General features: G+C 54.0%; 1 protein-coding gene across 1 annotated transcript in view; it reads right to left on the bottom strand.

Annotated features, from left to right (window-relative positions):
• Positions 1 to 26,931, bottom strand: part of ANKRD35 (ankyrin repeat domain 35) — a 55,141-nt gene that overhangs the window by 16,509 nt on the left and 11,701 nt on the right. Inside the window, exons 2-4 of the mRNA XM_083167029.1 lie at positions 5,554 to 5,684; positions 5,099 to 5,187; positions 199 to 263 (exon numbers count right to left, since the gene is read on the bottom strand). Of these exons, the coding sequence (XP_083023155.1) occupies positions 199 to 263; positions 5,099 to 5,187; positions 5,554 to 5,684 (285 nt within the window). The remainder of the gene's footprint in view (positions 1 to 198; positions 264 to 5,098; positions 5,188 to 5,553; positions 5,685 to 26,931) is intronic.

Raw genomic sequence — 26,931 nt, 5'->3', positions numbered from 1 at the left:
AAAAGCGCCATTCAGATCCATGGTATTCCTGTCACATGAGAGCACCCACACTGCAGGCTGTGTTCTGTGTGTGACGGGCACTCAGCCCTTCCCATAGAATATAATGTGCCAGTGTGTACCGCTCTGCACGCTGCAATGCATGGTCACCCAGAGCTGGCGTGTGACAGCGGCCACAGGTGGATAAGGGGGTCGACCTACCTGCAGGAGAAGCTTCACACAGTCCGGGTGGCAGTTACTTGAGGCCAAATGTAGTGCAGTGCAGCCTGTGGGAAACAGAGATTGGTCAGGTGGTATTACATGGGCAAGGCTGTGCCCTGTCTAGCTGGAGTCACTAATGATGGTGGCACACAGGGACGTAGTTACAAGAGATGGTGGGGACAACTATGTAACTCACCGGAACTTAGGTGACTCTAGGTGGAGATTCAGGGACACTAATATATGTGACACATAGAACTGGGGGGTTACTAATGCAAGTGACACGCGGAGCTGAAGGGACACTGATGAATGGGACACGCGGAGCTGAGGGGACACTGATGAATGGGACACGCGGAGCTGAGGGGACACTGATGAATGGGACACACGGAGCTGAGGGGACACTGATGAATGGGACACGCGGAGCTGAGGGGACACTGATGAATGGGACACGCGGAGCTGAGGGGACACTGATGAATGGGACACGAGGAGCTGAGGGGACACTGATGAATGGGACACACAGAGCTGAGGGGACACTGATGAATGGGACACGCAGAGCTGAGGGGACACTGATGAATGGGACACGCAGAGCTGAGGGGACACTGATGAATGGGACACGCGGAGCTGAGGGGACACTGATGAATGGGACACGCGGAGCTGAGGGGACACTGATGAATGGGACACGCGGAGCTGAGGGGACACTGATGAATGGGACAGGCGGAGCTGAGGGGACACTGATGAATGGGACACGCGGAGCTGATGGGAAACTGATGAATGGGACACACAGAGCTGATGGGAAACTGATGAATGGGACACGCGGAGCTGAGGGGACACTGATGAATGGGACACGCGGAGCTGAGGGGACACTGATGAATGGGACATGCGGAGCTGAGGGGACACTGATGAATGGGACACGCGGAGCTGAGGGGACACTGATGAATGGGACACGGAGCTGAGGGGACACTGATGAATGGGACACGCGGAGCTGAGGGGACACTGATGAATGGGACACGCGGAGCTGAGGGGACACTGATGAATGGGACACGCGGAGCTGAGGGGACACTGATGAATGGGACACGCAGAGCTGAGGGGACACTGATGAATAGGACACACAGAGCTGATGGGAAACTGATGAATGGGACACGCGGAGCTGAGGGGACACTGATGAATGGGACACGCGGAGCTGAGGGGACACTGATGAATGGGACATGCGGAGCTGAGGGGACACTGATGAATGGGACACGCGGAGCTGAGGGGACACTGATGAATGGGACACGCGGAGCTGAGGGGACACTGATGAATGGGACACGGAGCTGAGGGGACACTGATGAATGGGACACGCGGAGCTGAGGGGACACTGATGAATGGGACACACAGAGCTGAGGGGACACTGATGAATGGGACACACGGAGCTGAGGGGACACTGATGAATGGGACACGCGGAGCTGAGGGGACACTGATGAATGGGACACGCGGAGCTGAGGGGACACTGATGAATGGGACACGGAGCTGAGGGGACACTGATGAATGGGACACGCGGAGCTGAGGGGACACTGATGAATGGGACACGCGGAGCTGAGGGGACACTGATGAATGGGACACGCGGAGCTGAGGGGACACTGATGAATGGGACACGCGGAGCTGAGGGGACACTGATGAATGGGACACGCGGAGCTGAGGGGACACTGATGAATGGGACACGCGGAGCTGAGGGGACACTGATGAATGGGACACGCGGAGCTGAGGGGACACTGATGAATGGGACACGCGGAGCTGAGGGGACACTGATGAATGGGACACGCGGAGCTGAGGGGACACTGATGAATGGGACACGCGGAGCTGAGGGGACACTGATGAATGGGACACGCGGAGCTGAGGGGACACTGATGAATGGGACACGCGGAGCTGAGGGGACACTGATGAATGGGACACGCGGAGCTGAGGGGACACTGATGAATGGGACACGCGGAGCTGAGGGGACACTGATGAATGGGACACGCGGAGCTGAGGGGACACTGATGAATGGGACACGCGGAGCTGAGGGGACACTGATGAATGGGACACAGAGCTGAGGGGACACTGATGAATGGGACACGCGGAGCTGAGGGGACACTGATGAATGGGACACGCAGAGCTGAGGGGACACTGATGAATGGGACACGGGGAGCTGAGGGGACACTGATGAATGGGACACGCGGAGCTGAGGGGACACTGATGAATGGGACACGCGGAGCTGAGGGGACACTGATGAATGGGACACGGAGCTGAGGGGACACTGATGAATGGGACACGCGGAGCTGAGGGGACACTGATGAATGGGACACGCGGAGCTGAGGGGACACTGATGAATGGGACACGCGGAGCTGAGGGGACACTGATGAATGGGACACGCGGAGCTGAGGGGACACTGATGAATGGGACACGCGGAGCTGAGGGGACACTGATGAATGGGACACGCGGAGCTGAGGGGACACTGATGAATGGGACACGCGGAGCTGAGGGGACACTGATGAATGGGACACGCGGAGCTGAGGGGACACTGATGAATGGGACACGCGGAGCTGAGGGGACACTGATGAATGGGACACGCGGAGCTGAGGGGACACTGATGAATGGGACACGCGGAGCTGAGGGGACACTGATGAATGGGACACGCGGAGCTGAGGGGACACTGATGAATGGGACACGCGGAGCTGAGGGGACACTGATGAATGGGACACGCGGAGCTGAGGGGACACTGATGAATGGGACACGCGGAGCTGAGGGGACACTGATGAATGGGACACGCGGAGCTGAGGGGACACTGATGAATGGGACACGCGGAGCTGAGGGGACACTGATGAATGGGACACGCGGAGCTGAGGGGACACTGATGAATGGGACACGCGGAGCGGAGGGGACACTGATGAATGGGACACGCGGAGCGGAGGGGACACTGATGAATGGGACACGCGGAGCGGAGGGGACACTGATGAATGGGACACGCGGAGCTGAGGGGACACTGATGAATGGGACACGCGGAGCTGAGGGGACACTGATGAATGGGACACGCGGAGCTGAGGGGACACTGATGAATGGGACACGCGGAGCTGAGGGGAAACTGATGAATGGGACACGCGGAGCTGAGGGGACACTGATGAATGGGACACGCGGAGCTGAGGGGACACTGATGAATGGGACACGCGGAGCTGAGGGGACACTGATGAATGGGACACGCGGAGCTGAGGGGACACTGATGAATGGGACACGCGGAGCTGAGGGGACACTGATGAATGGGACACGCGGAGCTGAGGGGACACTGATGAATGGGACACGCGGAGCTGAGGGGACACTGATGAATGGGACACGCGGAGCTGAGGGGACACTGATGAATGGGACACGCGGAGCTGAGGGGACACTGATGAATGGGACACGCGGAGCTGAGGGGACACTGATGAATGGGACACGCGGAGCTGAGGGGACACTGATGAATGGGACACGCGGAGCTGAGGGGACACTGATGAATGGGACACGCGGAGCTGAGGGGACACTGATGAATGGGACACGCGGAGCTGAGGGGACACTGATGAATGGGACACGCGGAGCTGAGGGGACACTGATGAATGGGACACGCGGAGCTGAGGGGACACTGATGAATGGGACACGCGGAGCTGAGGGGACACTGATGAATGGGACACGCGGAGCTGAGGGGACACTGATGAATGGGACACGCGGAGCAGTGGGGACACTGAGGAATGGGACACGCGGAGCTGAGGGGACACTGATGAATGGGACACGCGGAGCGGAGGGGACACTGATGAATGGGACACGCGGAGCGGAGGGGACACTGATGAATGGGACACGCGGAGCTGAGGGGACACTGATGAATGGGACACGCAGAGCTGAGGGGACACTGATGAATGGGACACGCGGAGCTGAGGGGACACTGATGAATGGGACACGCGGAGCGGAGGGGACACTGATGAATGGGACACGCGGAGCTGAGGGGACACTGATGAATGGGACACGCGGAGCTGAGGGGACACTGATGAATGGGACACGCGGAGCTGAGGGGACACTGATGAATGGGACACGCGGAGCTGAGGGGACACTGATGAATGGGACACGCGGAGCTGAGGGGACACTGATGAATGGGACACGCGGAGCTGAGGGGACACTGATGAATGGGACACGCGGAGCGGAGGGGACACTGATGAATGGGACACGCGGAGCTGAGGGGACACTGATGAATGGGACACGCGGAGCTGAGGGGACACTGATGAATGGGACACGCGGAGCTGAGGGGACACTGATGAATGGGACACGCGGAGCTGAGGGGACACTGATGAATGGGACACGCGGAGCTGAGGGGACACTGATGAATGGGACACGCGGAGCTGAGGGGACACTGATGAATGGGACACGCGGAGCTGAGGGGACACTGATGAATGGGACACGCGGAGCTGAGGGGACACTGATGAATGGGACACGCGGAGCTGAGGGGACACTGATGAATGGGACACGCGGAGCTGAGGGGACACTGATGAATGGGACACGCGGAGCTGAGGGGACACTGATGAATGGGACACGCGGAGCTGAGGGGACACTGATGAATGGGACACGCGGAGCTGAGGGGACACTGATGAATGGGACACGCGGAGCTGAGGGGACACTGATGAATGGGACACGCGGAGCTGAGGGGACACTGATGAATGGGACACGCGGAGCTGAGGGGACACTGATGAATGGGACACGCGGAGCTGAGGGGACACTGATGAATGGGACACGCGGAGCTGAGGGGACACTGATGAATGGGACACGCGGAGCTGAGGGGACACAGGAATGGGACACGCGGAGCTGAGGGGACACTGAGGAATGGGACACGTGGACAAATGTATGTGATACACCACATTCTGTGTCAAGTTACCATCGTCCGTTTTGGCATTTATCTCCACCTTGTGAGATATAATCACGCTCATACATTCCAGAAGGCCCTTGGAAGCGGCAAGATGGAACCTGTGGGGCGAGAGTTACAGAATGGGGTGAGCAGCACTGTAACATCGCTGACATGAGATGAGACTGGGGCTGATTCAGAAGTGGATGCAGACGCGGAATTGCTGGCGGCTTCTGTGATCTGCTGTTGTATACAACGACACAGCATCATATCATCTGTGTAACGCACAAACCCAGCATGCAAAATGACAGTTGGGGGCTGTTTGCCCAGTGATAAAGTACCAGCCACATTAAATCTGCTCCTCTGTAATGGTGCGTAATGTTATCACAAAGGCATTACACCCCCGTATTAGGGTTTACGTTCCTTATGGGGTACTATGACTGCCGATTCCACCTGCGGACCTCGGCCCTGGGGTTGTCGCTACTTACGCCGATTGTCCATTGGGACCGGTCTTGGTGGCTCGGATGGGCTTCTTGGACAGAAGTGAAGCGACCTTCTTCGCATCTCCCTTCTCCACCGCCTCCAGCAGCTTCTGGTCATGTTTGTCCCACTTGTCTACCTGCAGGAGAGACGGCACAGGTGAGTGGGAGCTGGGAGTGTCAGGTACAGAGTACAGAGATATATATGTAAACGTGGCCGTGCTTCCACTACGCCGCCAGACCTCCGCTTAGTAGCGCCTGAGGAATCCTCAGGGTCACAGGAACTGCAGATTGTCGGGGGGGGGGGGGGGAGGACCACACTGTAGCTGACCCCATTGATGGCCCTGTTCTCTGGGGATGAGCCGTCCTACCGGACCCTATATCTAGTAGCTTCCTGATTGTTCCCAGGCTGGCTGCTGACACTGTCACCCTGACCTGTAATCACAATGGCTAATAATAGAGAAGGTTCTGTATTCAACTATAAACCAGTCTGTTCCTACCATCAGTAATCCCTGATACTCACAGTACTGCCTGCAAATATTCCTCACTGTCATGGTGCTGTGCTCAGTACAACTGCTGTTCTATACATAACTCTCAGTACCTGTCCCCCATCAGTAGGTCTGGGTAACACGGCAGCCTCCCCTTCCTCACTGTCATTGTGCAGTGCTCAGTACAACTGCTGCTCTATACATAACTCTCAGTACCTGTCCCCCCATCAGTAGGTCTGGGTAACACGGCAGCCTCCTCTTCCTCACTGTCATGGTGCTGTGCTCAGTACAACTGCTGTTCTATACATAGCTCTCAGTACCTGTCCCCCCATCAGTAGGTCTGGGTAACACGGCAGCCTCCTCTTCCTCACTGTCATGGCGCTGTGCTCAGTACAACTGCTGTTCTATACATAACTCTCAGTACCTGTCCCCCCATCAGTAGGTCTGGGTCACACGGCAGCCTCCCCTTCCTCACTGTCATGGTGCTGTGCTCAGTACAACTGGTGCTCTATACATAACTCTCAGTACCTGTCCCCCCATCAGTAGGTCTGGGTAACATGGCAGCCTCCCCTTCCTCACTGTCATGGTGCTGTGCTCAGTACAACTGCTGCTCTATACATAACTCTCAGTACCTGTCCCCCCATCAGTAGGTCTGGGTAACACAGCAGCCTCCCCTTCCTCACTGTCATTGTGCTGTGCTCAGTACAACTGCTGCTCTATACATAACTCTCAGTACCTGTCCCCATCAGTAGGTCTGGGTAACACGGCAGCCGCCCCTTCCTCACTGTCATGGTGCTGTGCTCAGTACAACTGCTGTTCTATACATAACTCTCAGTACCTGTCCCCCATCAGTAGGTCTGGGTAACACGGCAGCCTCCCCTTCCTCGCTGTCATTGTGCAGTGCTCAGTACAACTGCTGCTCTATACAAAACTCTCAGTACCTGCCCCCCATCAGTAGGTCTGGGTAACACGGCAGCCTCCCCTTCCTCACTGTCATGGTGCTGTGCTCAGTACAACTGCTGCTCTATACAAAACTCTCAGTACCTGCCCCCCATCAGTAGGTCTGGGTAACACGGCAGCCTCCCCTTCCTCACTGTCATGGTGCTGTGCTCAGTACAACTGCTGCTCTATACATAACTCTCAGTACCTGCCCCCCATCAGTAGGTCTGGGTAACACGGCAGCCTCCCCTTCCTCACTGTCATGGTGCTGTGCTCAGTACAACTGCTGCTCTATACAAAACTCTCAGTACCTGCCCCCCATCAGTAGGTCTGGGTCACACGGCAGCCTCCCCTTCCTCACTGTCATGGTGCTGTGCTCAGTACAACTGCTGCTCTATACATAGCTCTCAGTACCTGTCCCCCCATCAGTAGGTCTGGGCCACACGGCAGCCTCCCCTTCCTCACTGTCATTGTGCAGTGCTCAGTACAACTGCTGCTCTATACATAACTCTCAGTACCTGTCCCCCCATCAGTAGGTCTGGGTTACACAGCAGCCTCCCCTTCCTCACTGTCATGGTGCTGTGCTCAGTACAACTGCTGCTCTATACATAACTCTCAGTACCTGTCCCCCCATCAGTAGGTCTGGGTTACACAGCAGCCTCCCCTTCCTCACTGTCATGGTGCTGTGCTCAGTACAACTGCTGCTCTATACATAACTCTCAGTACCTGTCCCCCCATCAGTAGGTCTGGGTAACACGGCAGCCTCCCCTTCCTCACTGTCATTGTGCAGTGCTCAGTACAACTGCTGCTCTATACATAACTCTCAGTGCCTGTCCCCCCATCAGTAGGTCTGGGTAACACGGCAGCCTCCCCTTCCTCACTGTCATGGTGCTGTGCTCAGTACAACTGCTGCTCTATACATAACTCTCAGCACCTGCCCCCATCAGTAGGTCTGGGTAACACGGCAGCCTCCCCTTCCTCACTGTCATTGTGCAGTGCTCAGTACAACTGCTGCTCTATACATAACTCTCAGTACCTGTCCCCCCATCAGTAGGTCTGGGTAACACAGCAGCCTCCCCTTCCTCACTGTCATTGTGCTGTGCTCAGTACAACTGCTGCTCTATACATAACTCTCAGTACCTGTCCCCCCATCAGTAGGTCTGGGTCACACGGCAGCCTCCCCTTCCTCACTGTCATGGTGCTGTGCTCAGTACAACTGCTGCTCTATACATAGCTCTCAGTACCTGTCCCCCCATCAGTAGGTCTGGGCCACACGGCAGCCTCCCCTTCCTCACTGTCATTGTGCAGTGCTCAGTACAACTGCTGCTCTATACATAACTCTCAGCACCTGTCCCCCCATCAGTAGGTCTGGGTCACACGGCAGCCTCCCCTTCCTCACTGTCATGGTGCTGTGCTCAGTACAACTGCTGCTCTATACAAAACTCTCAGTACCTGCCCCCCATCAGTAGGTCTGGGTAACACGGCAGCCTCCCCTTCCTCACTGTCATTGTGCTGTGCTCAGTACAACTGCTGTTCTATACATAACTCTCAGCACCTGCCCCCATCAGTAGGTCTGGGTAACACGGCAGCCTCCCCTTCCTCACTGTCATTGTGCAGTGCTCAGTACAACTGCTGCTCTATACATAACTCTCAGCACCTGTCCCCCCATCAGTAGGTCTGGGTAACACGGCAGCCTCCCCTTCCTCACTGTCATTGTGCTGTGCTCAGTACAACTGCTGCTCTATACATAACTCTCAGTACCTGTCCCCCCATCAGTAGGTCTGGGTCACACGGCAGCCTCCCCTTCCTCACTGTCATGGTGCTGTGCTCAGTACAACTGCTGTTCTATACATAGCTCTCAGTACCTGTCCCCCCATCAGTAGGTCTGGGCCACACGGCAGCCTCCCCTTCCTCACTGTCATTGTGCAGTGCTCAGTACAACTGCTGCTCTATACATAACTCTCAGTACCTGTCCCTCATCAGTAGATCTGGGCAACACGGCAGCCTCCCCTTCCTCGCTGTCATTGTGCAGTGCTCAGTACAACTGCTGCTCTATACATAACTCTCAGTACCTGTCCCTCATCAGTAGATCTGGGTAACACGGCAGCCTCCCCTTCCTCGCTGTCATGGTGCTGTGCTCAGTACAACTGCTGCTCTATACATAACTCTCAGTACCTGTCCCCCCATCAGTAGGTCTGGGTAACACGGCAGCCTCCCCTTCCTCACTGTCATGGTGCTGTGCTCAGTACAACTGCTGTTCTATACATAACTCTCAGTACCTTTCCCCCCATCAGTAGGTCTGGGTAACACGGCAGCCTCCCCTTCCTCGCTGTCATTGTGCAGTGCTCAGTACAACTGCTGTTCTATACATAACTCTCAGTACCTGTCCCCCCATCAGTAGGTCTGGGTAAAACGGCAGCCTCCCCTTCCTCGCTGTCATGGTGCTGTGCTCAGTACAACTGCTGTTCTATACATAACTCTCAGTACCTGTCCCCCATCAGTAGGTCTGGGTAACACGGCAGCCTCCCCTTCCTCGCTGTCATTGTGCAGTGCTCAGTACAACTGCTGCTCTATACATAACTCTCAGTACCTGTCCCCCCATCAGTAGGTCTGGGTAACACGGCAGCCTCCCCTTCCTCACTGTCATGGTGCTGTGCTCAGTACAACTGCTGTCCTATACATAACTCTCAGTACCTGTCCCCCCATCAGTAGGTCTGGGTAACACGGCAGCCTCCCCTTCCTCACTGTCATTGTGCTGTGCTCAGTACAACTGCTGCTCTATACATAACTCTCAGTACCTGTCTACCATCAGTAGGTCTGGGTAACACGGCAGCCTCCCCTTCCTCACTGTCATGGTGCTGTGCTCAGTACAACTGCTGTCCTATACATAGCTCTCAGTACCTGTCCCCCCATCAGTAGGTCTGGGTAACATGGCAGCCTCCCCTTCCTCACTGTCATTGTGCAGTGCTCAGTACAACTGCTGCTCTATACATAACTCTCAGTACCTGCCCCCCCATCAGTAGGTCTGGGTCACACGGCAGCCTCCCCTTCCTCGCGGTCATGGTGCTGTGCTCAGTACAACTGCTGCTCTATACATAACTCTCAGTACCTGTCCCCCCATCAGTAGGTCTGGGTAACACGGCAGCCGCCCCTTCCTCACAGTCATTGTGCTGTGCTCAGTACAACTGCTGTTCTATACATAACTCTCAGTACCTGTCCCCCCATCAGTAGGTCTGGGTAACACGGCAGCCTCTCCTTCCTCACTGTCATTGTGCTGTGCTCAGTACAACTGCTGTTCTATACATAACTCTCAGTACCTGTCCCCCCCATCAGTAGGTCTGGGTAACACGGCAGCCTCCCCTTCCTCACTGTCATTGTGCAGTGCTCAGTACAACTGCTGCTCTATACATAACTCTCAGTACCTGTCCCTCATCAGTAGGTCTTGGTACCACGGCAGCCTCCCCTTCCTCACTGTCATTGTGCTGTGCTCAGTACAACTGCTGCTCTATACATAACTCTCAGTAACTGTCCCCCCATCAGTAGGTCTGGGTAACACGGCAGCCTCCCCTTCCTCACTGTCATTGTGCAGTGCTCAGTACAACTGCTGTTCTATACATAACTCTCAGTACCTGTCCCCCCATCAGTAGGTCTGGGTCACACGGCAGCCGCCCCTTCCTCACTGTCATTGTGCTGTGCTCAGTACAACTGCTGCTCTATACATAACTCTCAGTACCTGTCCCCCCATCAGTAGGTCTGGGTAACACAGCAGCCTCCCCTTCCTCACTGTCATGGCGCTGTGCTCAGTACAACTGCTGTTCTATACATAACTCTCAGTACCTGTCCCCCCATCAGTAGGTCTGGGTAACACGGCAGCCTCCCCTTCCTCACTGTCATTGTGCTGTGCTCAGTACAACTGCTGCTCTATACATAACTCTCAGTACCTGTCCCCCCATCAGTAGGTCTGGGTAACACGGCAGCCTCCCCTTCCTCGCTGTCATGGTGCTGTGCTCAGTACAACTGCTGTTCTATACATAACTCTCAGTACCTGTCCCCCATCAGTAGGTCTGGGTAACACGGCAGCCTCCCCTTCCTCGCTGTCATGGTGCTGTGCTCAGTACAACTGCTGTTCTATACATAACTCTCAGTACCTGTCCCCCCATCAGTAGGTCTGGGTAACACGGCAGCCTCCCCTTCCTCGCTGTCATTGTGCTGTGCTCAGTACAACTGCTGTTCTATACATAACTCTCAGTACCTGTCCCCCCATCAGTAGGTCTGGGTAACACGGCAACCTCCTCTTCCTCACTGTCATGGTGCTGTGCTCAGTACAACTGCTGTTCTATACATAACTCTCAGTACCTGTCCCCCCATCAGTAGGTCTGGGTAACACGGCAGCCTCCCCTTCCTCACTGTCATTGTGCAGTGCTCAGTACAACTGCTGTTCTATACATAACTCTCAGTACCTGTCCCCCCATCAGTAGGTCTGGGTAACACGGCAGCCTCCCCTTCCTCACTGTCATTGTGCTGTGCTCAGTACAACTGCTGCTCTATACATAACTCTCAGTACCTGTCCCCCCATCAGTAGGTCTGGGTAACACGGCAGCCGCCCCTTCCTCACTGTCATGGTGCTGTGCTCAGTACAACTGCTGCTCTATACATAACTCTCAGCACCTGCCCCCATCAGTAGGTCTGGGTAACACGGCAGCCTCCCCTTCCTCACTGTCATTGTGCAGTGCTCAGTACAACTGCTGTTCTATACATAACTCTCAGTACCTGTCCCCCCATTAGTAGGTCTGGGTAACACGGCAGCCTCCCCTTCCTCACTGTCATGGTGCTGTGCTCAGTACAACTGCTGCTCTATACATAACTCTCAGTACCTGTCCCCCATCAGTAGGTCTGTGTAACACAGCAGCCTCCCCTTCCTCACTGTCATGGTGCTGTGCTCAGTACAACTGCTGTTCTATACATAACTCTCAGTAGAAATACAGGGGTAAAACAGCGTGGAGTCCTATGTATGTCACTGAGCCACCATCGGGCTCTGTGAGCTAGTCCTGGTTCTAGAAATACAGGGGTAAAACAGTGTGGGGTCCTCCGTATGTCACTGAGCCACCATCGTGCTCTGTGAGCTAGTCCTGGTTCTAGAAATACAGGGGTAAAACAGTGTGGGGTCCTCCGTATGTCACTGAGCCACCATCGCGCTTTGTGAGCTAGTCCTGGTTCTAGAAATACAGGGGTAAAAAAGCGTGGGGTCCTCTGTTTGTCACTGAGCCTCCATCGGGCTCTGTGAGCTAGTCCTGGTTCTAGAAATACAGGGGTAAAACAGCGTGGGGTCCTCCAAATGTCACTGAGCCACCATCGCGCTCTGTGAGCTAGTCCTGGTTCTAGAAATACAGGGGTAAAACAGTGTGGGGTCCTCCGTATGTCACTGAGCCACCATCGCGCTCTGTGAGCTAGTCCTGGTTCTAGAAATACAGGGGTAAAACAGCGTGGGGTCCTCCAAATGTCACTGAGCCACCATCGCGCTCTGTGAGCTAGTCCTGGTTCTAGAAATACAGGGGTAAAACAGCGTGGGGTCCTCCAAATGTCACTGAGCCACCATCGCGCTCTGTGAGCTAGTCCTGGTTCTAGAAATACAGGGGTAAAACAGCGTGGGGTCCTCCAAATGTCACTGAGCCACCATCGGGCTCTGTGAACTAGTCCTTGTTCTAAAAATACAGGGGTAAAACAGCGTGGGGTCCTATGTATGTGACTGAGCCACCATCGGGCTCTGTGAGCTAGTCCTGGTTCTAGAAATACAGGGGTAAAACAGCGTGGGGTCCTCTGTATGTCACTGAGCCTGTGACTGGTTCTAGAAATACAGAGGTAAAACAGCGTGGGGTCCTCTGTATGTCACTGAGCCTGTGACTGGTTCTAGAAATACAGGGGTAAAACAGCGTGGGGTCCTCCGTATGTCAATGAACCACTATCAGGCTCTGTGAGCTAGTCCTGGTTCTAGAAATACAGAGGTAAAACAGCGTGGGGTCCTCCGTATGTCAATGAACCACTATCAGGCTCTGGGAGCTAGTTCTGGTTCTAGAAATACAGAGGTAAAACAGCGTGGGGTCCTCCGTATGTCACTGAGCCACCATCGGGCTCTATGAACTAGTCCTTGTTCTAAAAATACAGGGATAAAACAGCGTGGGGTCCTCCGTATGTCAATGAACCACTATCGGGCTCTGTGAGCTAGTCCTGGTTCTAGAAATACAGAGGTGTGTGGAAGTGTGCGGTGGAGCTGGTCCATGTGTAGACACTGGGAGAGGTGTATTGGGGTATTATTGTTCTATTGCATGGAAAGATCACAGCCGCAGCGCCTCCCCTCCCCAGCACCTGCTCCCAGTGACTGTCATTGTGCGGCCCACCACCACCTCCACACTCCCAGCGTAGCAGCTGCCACACGCACAGCAGGAGATTAGAGCAGACAGGTCACAGACACCCGACGGACCCCTGACCGAGGCCTTCAAATCTGTGAGTGGAAAGATCATGCAAGATGGTCAACTAAACACAGATTTCCATACGCCCATTATCTGGCTGCCATCTTGTTCCTCCATGTAATTCTGCTATGCCTCTCCAGAAACCCAGCGCCCGTCCCTCAGCCAAGCCCTGGACTTCTACCACAATATACCCTGTACACAGGCCCAAATAGAACTGCCTGATCCTATGTATGTACATTCCTATGGGCCAGGTTCTAAGTCCTGGCTCCGACTACACAAACAGCGCCATTCCGGTACGCGCTGTCTGCGGCGGCCACATGTGCGCATCGTGCCAAAGACGGATCTGCCTTTTCACAGCTTCAGACGTCTCGGAGCCTCAGAATGAAAAGCAAATGCAGGTTTGGATGGATAGAGAGCGGCATGTTTGATCCAGATGTGGGAACGCAGCCCAGGATTTCAGGATTCCCAGCCGGCTCCGCAAGTCAGTCAGCTGTAAAATCCACGAGCAAGGTGCCCAGACGTGACGCTCCGCCATCTGCGTCCTATGAATTTATTCACCCCGAGCGGCACATCCTGCATTACCCCCTTTGCTGGCCAGCTGCGCCAAGGCTGCTTTTTAAGTCTCCTTTGAAGGGTCACCAATGTGGACACGCAAGTGGTGCACTACGCAAAGTGTTACGGTAACAAATAACGTTATACCGGCCACCTACAAGCTGCACGCAGATAAAGTTTGACATAATGGTTTGATGTTGGGGGCGGCGCAGGAAACTCTGCCAGTAATCTAATTAAGTACGCCACAGGAAGCCCTTGTGAGCCGAAAATGTCAGATAACAATAAGATAACGTGTTCAAATATAGCAGCAGATACCGACGTTTCCCATAAACATTACCAGTACAGTATCATGTGCACGGCACCCGATGTATTCATTCAGGCATGGAAATCCCCGGAACGCGTAAGCCGGGTATCCAAACCTTGTACGGCTTCCCCCGGTTCCATCCTCTCCAATGGCGCCTATCTGGGAATAACCCAAATCAGTGCCGCATTACAAAGAGGAATGTTCCAAGTCCCAGGACAGGGACGTGGATGGAAAAGTGGTATAATATATATATATATATATATGCTATACCAAAAGTAGCTTGGATTTCGGTTATATCCGTATTTTCCGGTATTTGCAAACCATAATGAGATACCTTCGGGATAGGGCCCAAATTTGACCAGGAAATGCGTTTGTGGCATTATACACCTTATACACACAGTCTGACAGTCTTTTCCCTCTGTGTGTGTGTGTGTGTGTGTGTTATATACACACACACACACATACTGTATGGTCTCCCTCCAGGTGTCTCCGTCACACAGGAACATGTCAGGACCATTCCTGTCATAATGACACCACTGGGGCTCAGAAATGGAAAAAGACTTCTGGCAGATTCTCCATTGACCTCCCGAATCTGTGGGCGCCATAAGCTGGCAGAGCCCGCGATGTGTAATTACAGGCAAGTCACCGGAGCAGGATGACACAATGACAGCCGGGAAGTGAGCGTGCACTGAGGTTGGCACTGTGCTGCTGCACACATCAAACACAACTCCAAAAGTCACATTTACTGTAGACCCCAGGCAAAGGGCGGAGGAGGCTGCTCTGCTCTCTCCATGGAAATCCATTCTGTCCACTAATCACTGACCGCAGCCAAACTCTCTCTGGAAGCACCGTCTTTGTGTCCAGCTGCTGCTGGGGACACCTGGCTCCAATGTCAGGTTACAGTAACGGGTGCAGTAAACACACAACGTGTCTCCATGTAACGAGTGTTACTGATTGCTAACAGCAAACAGCTCTCACTGACAGCATCCGAAACGCATCGCTACATCCCTGCCAGTGCCCACCACCCATATACGGTGTCACCTAGGTATCCATGTACCTTCTATCTACAGCCAAGTGTCTGCAACCGTCCCAAGTGCCCAGTTGTTACCTGTTCCTGTCCCCCCCCCCCCCCCCCATAAATACGTCCCCTCCGGTACGGAGCAGGGGACGTTACAGACACACAGTTAAATACCTACAGGAAACTGGGAAGTGGAGCAGGAGAAAATCTTCTTCATCCCGAGTTGGAAGGCAAAGAGTGGCGAGGGTCCGTAGGTGCGGAGCTAGTGGCTCATGGTCCCCAGTCCTGGCTGCGGGGACAATGACATGCCTTGTGACACAGATAGCAGCAGTAAACACACGCACACACTCAGACAGACAGCTATGCACTGAGAGTGCCTCCCAGGGAAATGGGTGTCTCCAGCCTGGATACTGGAGTGACTGGAGAAACCTCCCTCTCACATGTTGTAATGAGAGAGAGAGAGGAGTCCGTCGCTTAACACCTCGAGTGCTGCACGGGATACACGGACATCTTTCTGCGCAGGGTTTAAAGGGACGCTGGGCCTGAAATACAAGCTGACGCCAGAGGGGGAGGCATGACGTAACAATGACTAGGACTGGGGATCCTGCGCAATGACGTGCTCTGGGGGTGACAAGACCGCTAAAAAAAGTTGTATTAAATGTCAAATATTTCAGGGGCCATTACCCTTTGAGTGCTGAGTGAAATTGACAAAATAGGTGTGAAAATTGGCAAGCAAACCTTTTCATTCATCATAATGGCCTGGACGTCACCTTATATAGGAAATATAATCTTTTACTACACAACATTTTTACATTTAATTTATATAACAAATGTACGCTGGGATTTTTAGCGGATAGTTCGCTTATCTGTCACGGCAATCAAAGGGTTAATATTAAAGGGAGATGAGCCCTGTACCCCACAGAGGGGACCATTCCGAAGAGACCGGTATCCCGCCAGTACAGGATGGCGATAACGGAGGAGCCTTATGGGAAACCATGGTTTTATCCTATTATATAACGCATTTTTCCAATCTTAGGTGATTTCTTATTTGTAGCGTGTTTAGGCCTATTATATTTTGACCCTATTTTTTGTTTTTGAAAAAGCGATTAGGTCGCGTTTGCTGCGACATAGAAGATGGATTTTGTGTAACGGGGTAAATGCCATCCCTGCGCAGCATCACCAATGTATACTATACCTATTACCTACAGATTGCTCTATGGCGTCACTTTAGATACCCTCAGACCCCTGTGGGTGGTTTGTTTGTTTGTTTTGGTTCTAATTTCATCCTCATGTTTTGGTTTTGCAAAACCAGACTCCAGATTACCGACCCTGGGATGAACGAGGCAGATCAGGCTTTTAGGGTGGCACTGTGACTCCCTTAAGTCATCCGAATAGGGTTAAAAAAGATGGTCTGCCGCAGGCTGTTAGGGGCTGCGGGTCCCCGGTGATGTTGCACGCACCCCGTAACACTCATCTCTAGTGAGACAGGGCCGAGCCTGCCCGGCAGGTGATGATTGTGTGTCCTTTATTACACTGATAAAGAGCCGAGATCCACAAACAAAACATCCTAAACTGGGTGTCAGAGACCGAAACTGGAGCGCTCAGGTTGGGACACGCAGAGCCGGCTCCCAGTCTGATGAAACATCTGTAACTTTCTCTGCAGTCTCAACATGTATCTCCATGCCAGAGTGCTGGGGTGATCACATGAGCGGGGCCGGGGAAACTGCTCTTATAGGGGCCCATTATCATGTATCTCCATGCCAGAGCGCTGGGGTGATCACATGAGCGGGGCCGGGGAAACTACTGTTATAGGGGCCCATTATCATGTATCTCCATGCCAGAGCGCTGGGGTGATCACATGAGCGGGGCCAGGGAAACTGCTCTTATAGGGGCCCATTATCATGTGTCTCCATGCCAGAGCGCTGGGGTGATCACATGAGCGGGGCCGGGGAAACTACTCTTATAGGGGCCCATTTATCATGTATCTCCATGCCAGAGCGCTGGGGTGATCACATGAGCGGGGCCGGTTAAACTACTCTTATAGGGGCCCATTATCATGTATCTCCATGCCAGAGCGCTGGGGTGATGACATAAGCGGGGCCGGGGAAACTGCTCTTATAGGGGCCCATTTATCACGTATCTCCATGCCAGAGCGCTGGGGTGATCACATGAGCGGGGCCGGGGAAACTACTGTTATAGGGGCCCATTATCATGTATCTCCATGCCAGAGTGCTGGGGTGATCACATGAGCGGGGCCGGGGAAACTACTCTTATAGGGGCCCATTTATCATGTGTCTCCATGCCAGAGCGCTGGGGTGATCACATGAGCGGGGCCGGGGAAACTGCTCTTATAGGGGCCCATTATCATGTATCTCCATGTCAGAGCGCTGGGGTGATCACATGAGCGGGGCCGGGGAAACTACTCTTATAGGGGCCCATTATCATGTATCTCCATGCCAGAGCGCTGGGGTGATCGCATGAGCGGGGCCGGGGAAACTACTCTTATAGGGGCCCATTATCATGTGTCTCCATGCCAGAGCGCTGGGGTGATCACATGAGCGGGGCCGGGGAAACTGCTCTTATAGGGGCCCATTATCATGTATCTCCATGCCAGAGCGCTGGGGTGATCACATGAGCGGGGCCGGGGAAACTACTCTTATAGGGGCCCATTATCATGTGTCTCCATGCCAGAGCGCTGGGTGATCACATGAGCGGGGCCGGGGAAACTACTCTTATAGGGGCCCATTATCATGTGTCTCCATGGCAGAGCGCTGGGGTGATCACATGAGCGGGGCCGGGGAAACTACTCTTATAGGGGCCCATTATCATGTATCTCCATGCCAGAGCGCTGGGGTGATCACATGAGCGGGGCCGGGGAAACTACTGTTATAGGGGCCCATTATCATGTATCTCCATGCCAGAGCGCTGGGGTGATCACATGAGCGGGGCCGGGGAAACTGCTCTTATAGGGGCCCATTATCATGTATCTCCATGCCAGAGCGCTGGGGTGATCACATGAGCGGGGCCGGGGAAACTACTCTTATAGGGGCCCATTATTATGTATCTCCATGCCAGAGCGCTGGGGTGATCACATGAGCGGGGCCGGGGAAACTGCTCTTATAGGGGCCCATTATCATGTATCTCCATGTCAGAGCGCTGGGGTGATCACATGAGCGGGGCAGGGGAAACTACTCTTATAGGGGCCCATTATCATGTAACTCCATTCCAGAGCGCTGGGGTGATCACATGAGCGGGGCCGGGGAAACTACTCTTATAGGGGCCCATTATCATGTGTCTCCATGCCAGAGCGCTGGGGTGATCACATGAGCGGGGCCGGGGAAACTACTCTTATAGGGGCCCATTATCATGTATCTCCATGCCAGAGCGCTGGGGTGATCACATGAGCGGGGCCGGGGAAACTACTCTTATAGGGGCCCATTATCATGTGTCTCCATGTCAGAGCGCTGGGGTGATCACATGAGCGGGGCCGGGGAAACTACTCTTATAGGGGCCCATTATCATGTGTCTCCATGCCAGAGCGCTGGGGTGATCACATGAGCGGGGCCGGGGAAACTACTGTTATAGGGGCCCATTATCATGTATCTCCATGCCAGAGCGCTGGGGTGATCACATGAGCGGGGCCAGGGAAACTGCTCTTATAGGGGCCCATTATCATGTGTCTCCATGCCAGAGCGCTGGGGTGATCACATGAGCGGGGCCGGGGAAACTACTCTTATAGGGGCCCATTTATCATGTATCTCCATGCCAGAGCGCTGGGGTGATCACATGAGCGGGGCCGGTTAAACTACTCTTATAGGGGCCCATTATCATGTATCTCCATGCCAGAGCGCTGGGGTGATGACATAAGCGGGGCCGGGGAAACTGCTCTTATAGGGGCCCATTTATCATGTATCTCCATTCCAGAGCGCTGGGGTGATCACATGAGCGGGGCCGGGGAAACTGCTCTTATAGGGGCCCATTTATCACGTATCTCCATGCCAGAGCGCTGGGGTGATAACATGAGCGGGGCCGGGGAAACTACTCTTATAGGGGCCCATTATCATGTATCTCCATGCCAGAGCGCTGGGGTGATCACATGAGCGGGGCCGGGGAAACTACTCTTATAGGGGCCCATTATCATGTATCTCCATGCCAGAGCGCTGGGGTGATCACATGAGCGGGGCCGGGGAAACTACTGTTATAGGGGCCCATTATCATGTGTCTCCATGCCAGAGCGCTGGGGTGATCACATGAGCGGGGCCGGGGAAACTACTCTTATAGGGGCCCATTATCATGTATCTCCATGCCAGAGCGCTGGGGTGATCACATGAGCGGGGCCGGGGAAACTACTCTTATAGGGGCCCATTATCATGTATCTCCATGCCAGAGCGCTGGGGTGATCACATGAGCGGGGCCGGGGAAACTACTCTTATAGGGGCCCATTATCATGTATCTCCATGCCAGAGCGCTGGGGTGATCACATGAGCGGGGCCGGGGAAACTACTCTTATAGGGGCCCATTATCATGTGTCTCCATGCCAGAGCGCTGGGGTGATCACATGAGCGGGGCCGGGGAAACTACTCTTATAGGGGCCCATTATCATGTATCTCCATGCCAGAGCGCTGGGGTGATCACATGAGCGGGGCCGGGGAAACTACTCTTATAGGGGCCCATTATCATGTGTCTCCATGCCAGAGCGCTGGGTGATCACATGAGCGGGGCCGGGGAAACTACTCTTATAGGGGCCCATTATCATGTGTCTCCATGGCAGAGCGCTGGGGTGATCACATGAGCGGGGCCGGGAAACTACTCTTATAGGGGCCCATTATCATGTATCTCCATGCCAGAGCGCTGGGGTGATCACATGAGCGGGGCCGGGGAAACTACTGTTATAGGGGCCCATTATCATGTATCTCCATGCCAGAGCGCTGGGGTGATCACATGAGCGGGGCCGGGGAAACTGCTCTTATAGGGGCCCATTATCATGTATCTCCATGCCAGAGCGCTGGGGTGATCACATGAGCGGGGCCGGGGAAACTACTCTTATAGGGGCCCATTATCATGTATCTCCATGCCAGAGCGCTGGGGTGATCACATGAGCGGGGCCGGGGAAACTGCTCTTATAGGGGCCCATTATCATGTATCTCCATGTCAGAGCGCTGGGGTGATCACATGAGCGGGGCAGGGGAAACTACTCTTATAGGGGCCCATTATCATGTAACTCCATTCCAGAGCGCTGGGGTGATCACATGAGCGGGGCCAGGGAAACTACTCTTATAGGGGCCCATTATCATGTGTCTCCATGCCAGAGCGCTGGGGTGATCACATGAGCGGGGCCGGGGAAACTACTCTTATAGGGGCCCATTATCATGTATCTCCATGCCAGAGCGCTGGGGTGATCACATGAGCGGGGCCGGGGAAACTACTCTTATAGGGGCCCATTATCATGTGTCTCCATGTCAGAGCGCTGGGGTGATCACATGAGCGGGGCCGGGGAAACTACTCTTATAGGGGCCCATTATCATGTGTCTCCATGCCAGAGCGCTGGGGTGATCACATGAGCGGGGCCGGGGAAACTACTGTTATAGGGGCCCATTATCATGTATCTCCATGCCAGAGCGCTGGGGTGATCACATGAGCGGGGCCAGGGAAACTGCTCTTATAGGGGCCCATTATCATGTGTCTCCATGCCAGAGCGCTGGGGTGATCACATGAGCGGGGCCGGGGAAACTACTCTTATAGGGGCCCATTTATCATGTATCTCCATGCCAGAGCGCTGGGGTGATCACATGAGCGGGGCCGGTTAAACTACTCTTATAGGGGCCCATTATCATGTATCTCCATGCCAGAGCGCTGGGGTGATGACATAAGCGGGGCCGGGGAAACTGCTCTTATAGGGGCCCATTTATCATGTATCTCCATTCCAGAGCGCTGGGGTGATCACATGAGCGGGGCCGGGGAAACTGCTCTTATAGGGGCCCATTTATCACGTATCTCCATGCCAGAGCGCTGGGGTGATAACATGAGCGGGGCCGGGGAAACTACTCTTATAGGGGCCCATTATCATGTATCTCCATGCCAGAGCGCTGGGGTGATCACATGAGCGGGGCCGGGGAAACTACTGTTATAGGGGCCCATTATCATGTGTCTCCATGCCAGAGCGCTGGGGTGATCACATGAGCGGGGCCGGGGAAACTACTCTTATAGGGGCCCATTATCATGTATCTCCATGCCAGAGCGCTGGGGTGATCACATGAGCGGGGCCGGGGAAACTACTCTTATAGGGGCCCATTATCATGTATCTCCATGCCAGAGCGCTGGGGTGATCACATGAGCGGGGCCGGGGAAACTACTCTTATAGGGGCCCATTATCATGTATCTCCATGCCAGAGCGCTGGGGTGATCACATGAGCGGGGCCGGGGAAACTACTCTTATAGGGGCCCATTATCATGTGTCTCCATGCCAGAGCGCTGGGGTGATCACATGAGCGGGGCCGGGGAAACTACTCTTATAGGGGCCCATTATCATGTATCTCCATGCCAGAGCGCTGGGGTGATCACATGAGCGGGGCCGGGGAAACTACTCTTATAGGGGCCCATTATCATGTGTCTCCATGCCAGAGCGCTGGGGTGATCACATGAGCGGGGCCGGGGAAACTGCTCTTATAGGGGCCCATTATCATGTATCTCCATGTCAGAGCGCTGGGGTGATCACATGAGCGGGGCAGGGGAAACTACTCTTATAGGGGCCCATTATCATGTATCTCCATTCCAGAGCGCTGGGGTGATCACATGAGCGGGGCCGGGGAAACGACTCTTATAGGGGCCCATTATCATGTATCTCCATGCCAGAGCGCTGGGGTGATCACATTAGCGTGGCCGGGGAAACTACTGTTATAGGGGCCCATTATCATGTATCTCCATGCCAGAGCGCTGGGGTGATCACATGAGCGGGGCCGGGGAAACTACTGTTATAGGGGCCCATTATCATGTATCTCCATGCCAGAGCGCTGGGGTGATCACATGAGCGGGGCCGGGGAAACTACTGTTATAGGGGCCCATTATCATGTGTCTCCATGCCAGAGCGCTGGGGTGATCACATGAGCGGGGCCGGGTAAACTACTCTTATAGGGGCCCATTTATCATGTGTCTCCATGCCAGAGCGCTGGGGTGATGACATGAGCGGGGCCGGGGAAACTACTCTTATAGGGGCCCATTTATCATGTGTCTCCATACCAGAGCGCTGGGGTGATCACATGAGCGGGGCCGGAGAAACTACTCTTATAGGGGCCCATTATCATGTATCTCCATGCCAGAGCGCTGGGGTGATCACATGAGCGGGGCCGGGGAAACTACTGTTATAGGGGCCCATTATCGTGTATCTCCATGCCAGAGCGCTGGGGTGATCACATGAGCGGGGCCAGGGAAACTGCTCTTATAGGGGCCCATTATCATGTGTCTCCATGCCAGAGCGCTGGGGTGATCACATGAGCGGGGCCGGGGAAACTACTCTTATAGGGGCCCATTATCATGTATCTCCATGCCAGAGCACTGGGGTGATCACATGAGCGGGGCCGGGGAAACTACTCTTATAGGGGCCCATTATCATGTATCTCCATGCCAGAGCGCTGGGGTGATCACATGAGCGGGGCCGGAGAAACTACTATTATAGGGGCCCATTATCATGTATCTCCATGCCAGAGCGCTGGGGTGATCACATGAGCGGGGCCGGGGAAACTGCTCTTATAGGGGCCCATTATCATGTGTCTCCATGCCAGAGCGCTGGGGTGATCACATGAGCGGGGCCAGGGAAACTACTCTTATAGGGGCCCATTATCATGTGTCTCCATGCCAGAGCGCTGGGGTGATCACATAAGCGGGGCCGGGGAAACTGCTCTTATAGGGGCCCATTATCATGTATCTCCATGCCAGAGCGCTGCGGTGATCACATGAGCGGGGCCGGGGAAACGACTCTTATAGGGGCCCATTATCATGTATCTCCATGCCAGAGCGCCGGGGTGATCACATGAGCGGGGCCGGGGAAACTACTCTTATAGGGGCCCATTATCATGTGTCTCCATGCCAGAGCGCTGGGGTGATCACATGAGCGGGGCCGGGGAAACTGCTCTTATAGGGGCCCATTATCATGTATCTCCATGCCAGAGCGCTGGGGTGATCACATGAGCGGGGCCAGGGAAACTACTCTTATAGGGGCCCATTATCATGTGTCTCCATGCCAGAGCGCTGGGGTGATCACATAAGCGGGGCCGGGGAAACTGCTCTTATAGGGGCCCATTATCATGTATCTCCATGCCAGAGCGCTGCGGTGATCACATGAGCGGGGCCGGGGAAACGACTCTTATAGGGGCCCATTATCATGTGTCTCCATGCCAGAGCGCCGGGGTGATCACATGAGCGGGGCCGGGGAAACTACTCTTATAGGGGCCCATTATCATGTGTCTCCATGCCAGAGCGCTGGGGTGATCACATGAGCGGGGCCGGGGAAACTACTGTTATAGGGGCCCATTATCATGTGTATCCATGTCAGAGCGCTGGGGTGATCACATGAGTGGGGCCGGGGAAACTACTCTTATAGGGGCCCATTATCAAGTATCTCCATGCCAGAGCGCTGGGGTGATCACATGAGCGGGGCCGGGGAAACTACTCTTATATGGTCCCATTATCATGTGTCTCCATGCCAGAGCGCTGGGGTGATCACATGAGCGGGGCCGGGGAAACTGCTCTTATAGGGGCCCATTATCGTGTATCTCCATGCCAGAGCGCTGGGGTGATCACATGAGCGGGGCCAGGGAAACTGCTCTTATAGGGGCCCATTATCGTGTATCTCCATGCCAGAGCGCTGGGGTGATCACATGAGCGGGGTCGGGGAAACTGCTCTTATAGGGGCCCATTATCATGTATCTCCATGCCAGAGCGCTGGGGTGATCACATGAGCGGGGCCGGAGAAACTACTCTTATAGGGGCCCATTATCATGTATCTCCATGCCAGAGCGCTGCGGTGATCACATGAGCGGGGCGGGGAAACGACTCTTATAGGGGCCCATTATCATGTATCTCCATGCCAGAGCGCTGGGGTGATCACATGAGCGGGGCCAGGGAAACTGCTCTTATAGGGGCCCATTATCATGTATCTCCATGCCAGAGCGCTGGGGTGATCACATGAGCGGGGCCGGGGAAACTACTCTTATAGGGGCCCATTATCATGTATCTCCATGCCAGAGCGCTGCGGTGATCACATGAGCGGGGCCGGGGAAACGACTCTTATAGGGGCCCATTATCATGTGTCTCCATGCCAGAGCGCTGGGGTGATCACATGAGCGGGGCCAGGGAAACTGCTCTTATAGGGGCCCATTATCATGTATCTCCATGCCAGAGCGCTGGGGTGATCACATGAGCGGGGCCGGGGAAACTGCTCTTATAGGGGCCCATTATCATGTATCTCCATGCCAGAGCGCTGGGGTGATCCCAAAAGCGGGGCCGGGGAAACTGCTCTTATAGGGGCCCATTATCATGTATCTCCATGCCAGAGCGCTGGGGTGATCCCATAAGCGGGGCCGGGGAAACTGCTCTTATAGGGGCCCATTTATCATGTATCTCCATGTCAGAGCGCTGGGGTGATCACATGAGCGGGGCCGGGGAAACTACTGTTATAGGGGCCCATTATCATGTATCTCCATGCCAGAGCACTGGGGTGATCACATGAGCGGGGCCAGGGAAACTGCTCTTATAGGGGCCCATTATCATGTATCTCCATGCCAGAGCGCTGGGGTGATCACATGAGCGGGGCCGGGGAAACTGCTCTTATAGGGGCCCATTATCATGTATCTCCATGCCAGAGCGCTGGGGTGATCACATGAGCGGGGCCGGGGAAACTATATATATAATAATAATAATCTGCAGGATATATCACTATGTACCTGTCAGGGGGTAGATGGGACAGAGCGATGTTCTGCTGATCACTAGGGAGGTCAGTAATGTAATAATCTGCAGGATATATCACTATGTACCTGTCAGGGGGTAGATGGGACAGAGCGATGTTCTGCAGGTCACTAGAGAGGTCAGTAATGTAATAATCTGCAGGATATATCACTATGTACCTGTCAGGGGGTAGATTGGATAGAGCGATGTTCTGCAGGTCACTTGAGAGGTCAGTAATATAATAATCTGCAGAATATATCACTATGTACCTGTCAGGGGGTAGATGGGACAGAGCAATGTTCTGCAGACCACTAGAGAGGTCAGTAATGTAATAATCTGCAGGATATAACACTATGTACCTGTCAGGGGGTAGATGGGACAGAGCGATGTTCTGCAGGTCACTAGAGAGGTCAGTAATGTAATAATCTGCAGGATATATCACTGTGTATCCGTCAGGGGGTAGATGGGACAGAGCGATGTTCTGCAGGTCACTAGAGAGGTCAGTTATGTAATCATCTGCAGGATATATCACTATGTACCTGTCAGGGGGTAGATGCGACAGAGCGATGTTCTGCAGGTCACTAGGGAGGTCAGTAATGTAATAATCTGCAGGATATATCACTATGTACCTGTCAGGGGTAGATGGGACAGAGTGATGTTCTGCAGATCACTAGAGAGGTCAGTAATATAATCATCTGCAGGATATATCACTATGTACCTGTCAGGGGGTAGATGGGACAGAGCGATGTTCTGCAGGTCAGTAATGTAATCATCTGCAGGATATATCACAATGTACCTGTCAGGGGGTAGATGGGACAGAGCGATGTTCTGCAGGTCACTAGGTAGGTCAGTAATGTAATAATATGCAGGACATATCACTATGTACCTGTCAGGGGGTAGATGGGACAGAGCGATGTTCTGCAGATCACTAGGGAGGTCAGTAATGTAATAATCTGCAGGCTATATCACTATGTACCTGTCAGGGGGTAGATGGGACAGAGCGATGTTCTGCAGGTCACTAGGGAGGTCAGTAATGTAATAATCTGCAGGATATATCACTATGTACCTGTCAGGGGGTAGATGGGACAGAGCGATGTTCTGCAGGTCACTAGGGCGGTCAGTAATGTAATAATCTGCAGCATATATCACTATGTACCTGTCAGGGGGTAGATGGGACAGAGCGATGTTCTGCAGATCAGTAGAGCGGTCAGTAATGTAATAATCTGCAGGATATATCACTATATACTTGTCGGGGGGTAGATGGGACAGAGCGATGTTCTGCAGGTCAGTAGAGTGGTCAGTAATGTAATAATCTGCAGGATATATCACTATGTACCTGTCAGGGGGTAGATGGGACAGAGCGATGTTCTGCAGGTCACTAGAGAGGTCAGTAATGTAATAATCTGCAGGATATATCACTATGTACCTGTCAGGGGGTAGATGGGACAGAGCGATGTTCTGCAGATCACTAGGGAGGTCAGTAATGTAATGATCTGCAGGATATATCACTATGTACCTGTCAGGGGGTAGATGGGACAGAGCGATGTTCTGCAGGTCACTAGGGAGGTCAGTAATGTAATAATCTGCAGGATATATCACTATGTACCTGTCAGGGGGTAGATGGGACAGAGCGATGTTCTGCAGATCAGTAGAGTGGTCAGTAATGTAATAATCTGCAGG

The sequence above is a fragment of the Crinia signifera genome, chromosome 12, assembly GCF_055691185.1.
Source record: "Crinia signifera chromosome 12, ASM5569118v1, whole genome shotgun sequence".
NCBI lineage: Eukaryota > Metazoa > Chordata > Amphibia > Anura > Myobatrachidae > Crinia > Crinia signifera.
The sequence above is the reverse complement of the archived record's forward strand: the minus strand, read 5'-3'. Positions and strand labels throughout refer to the sequence as shown.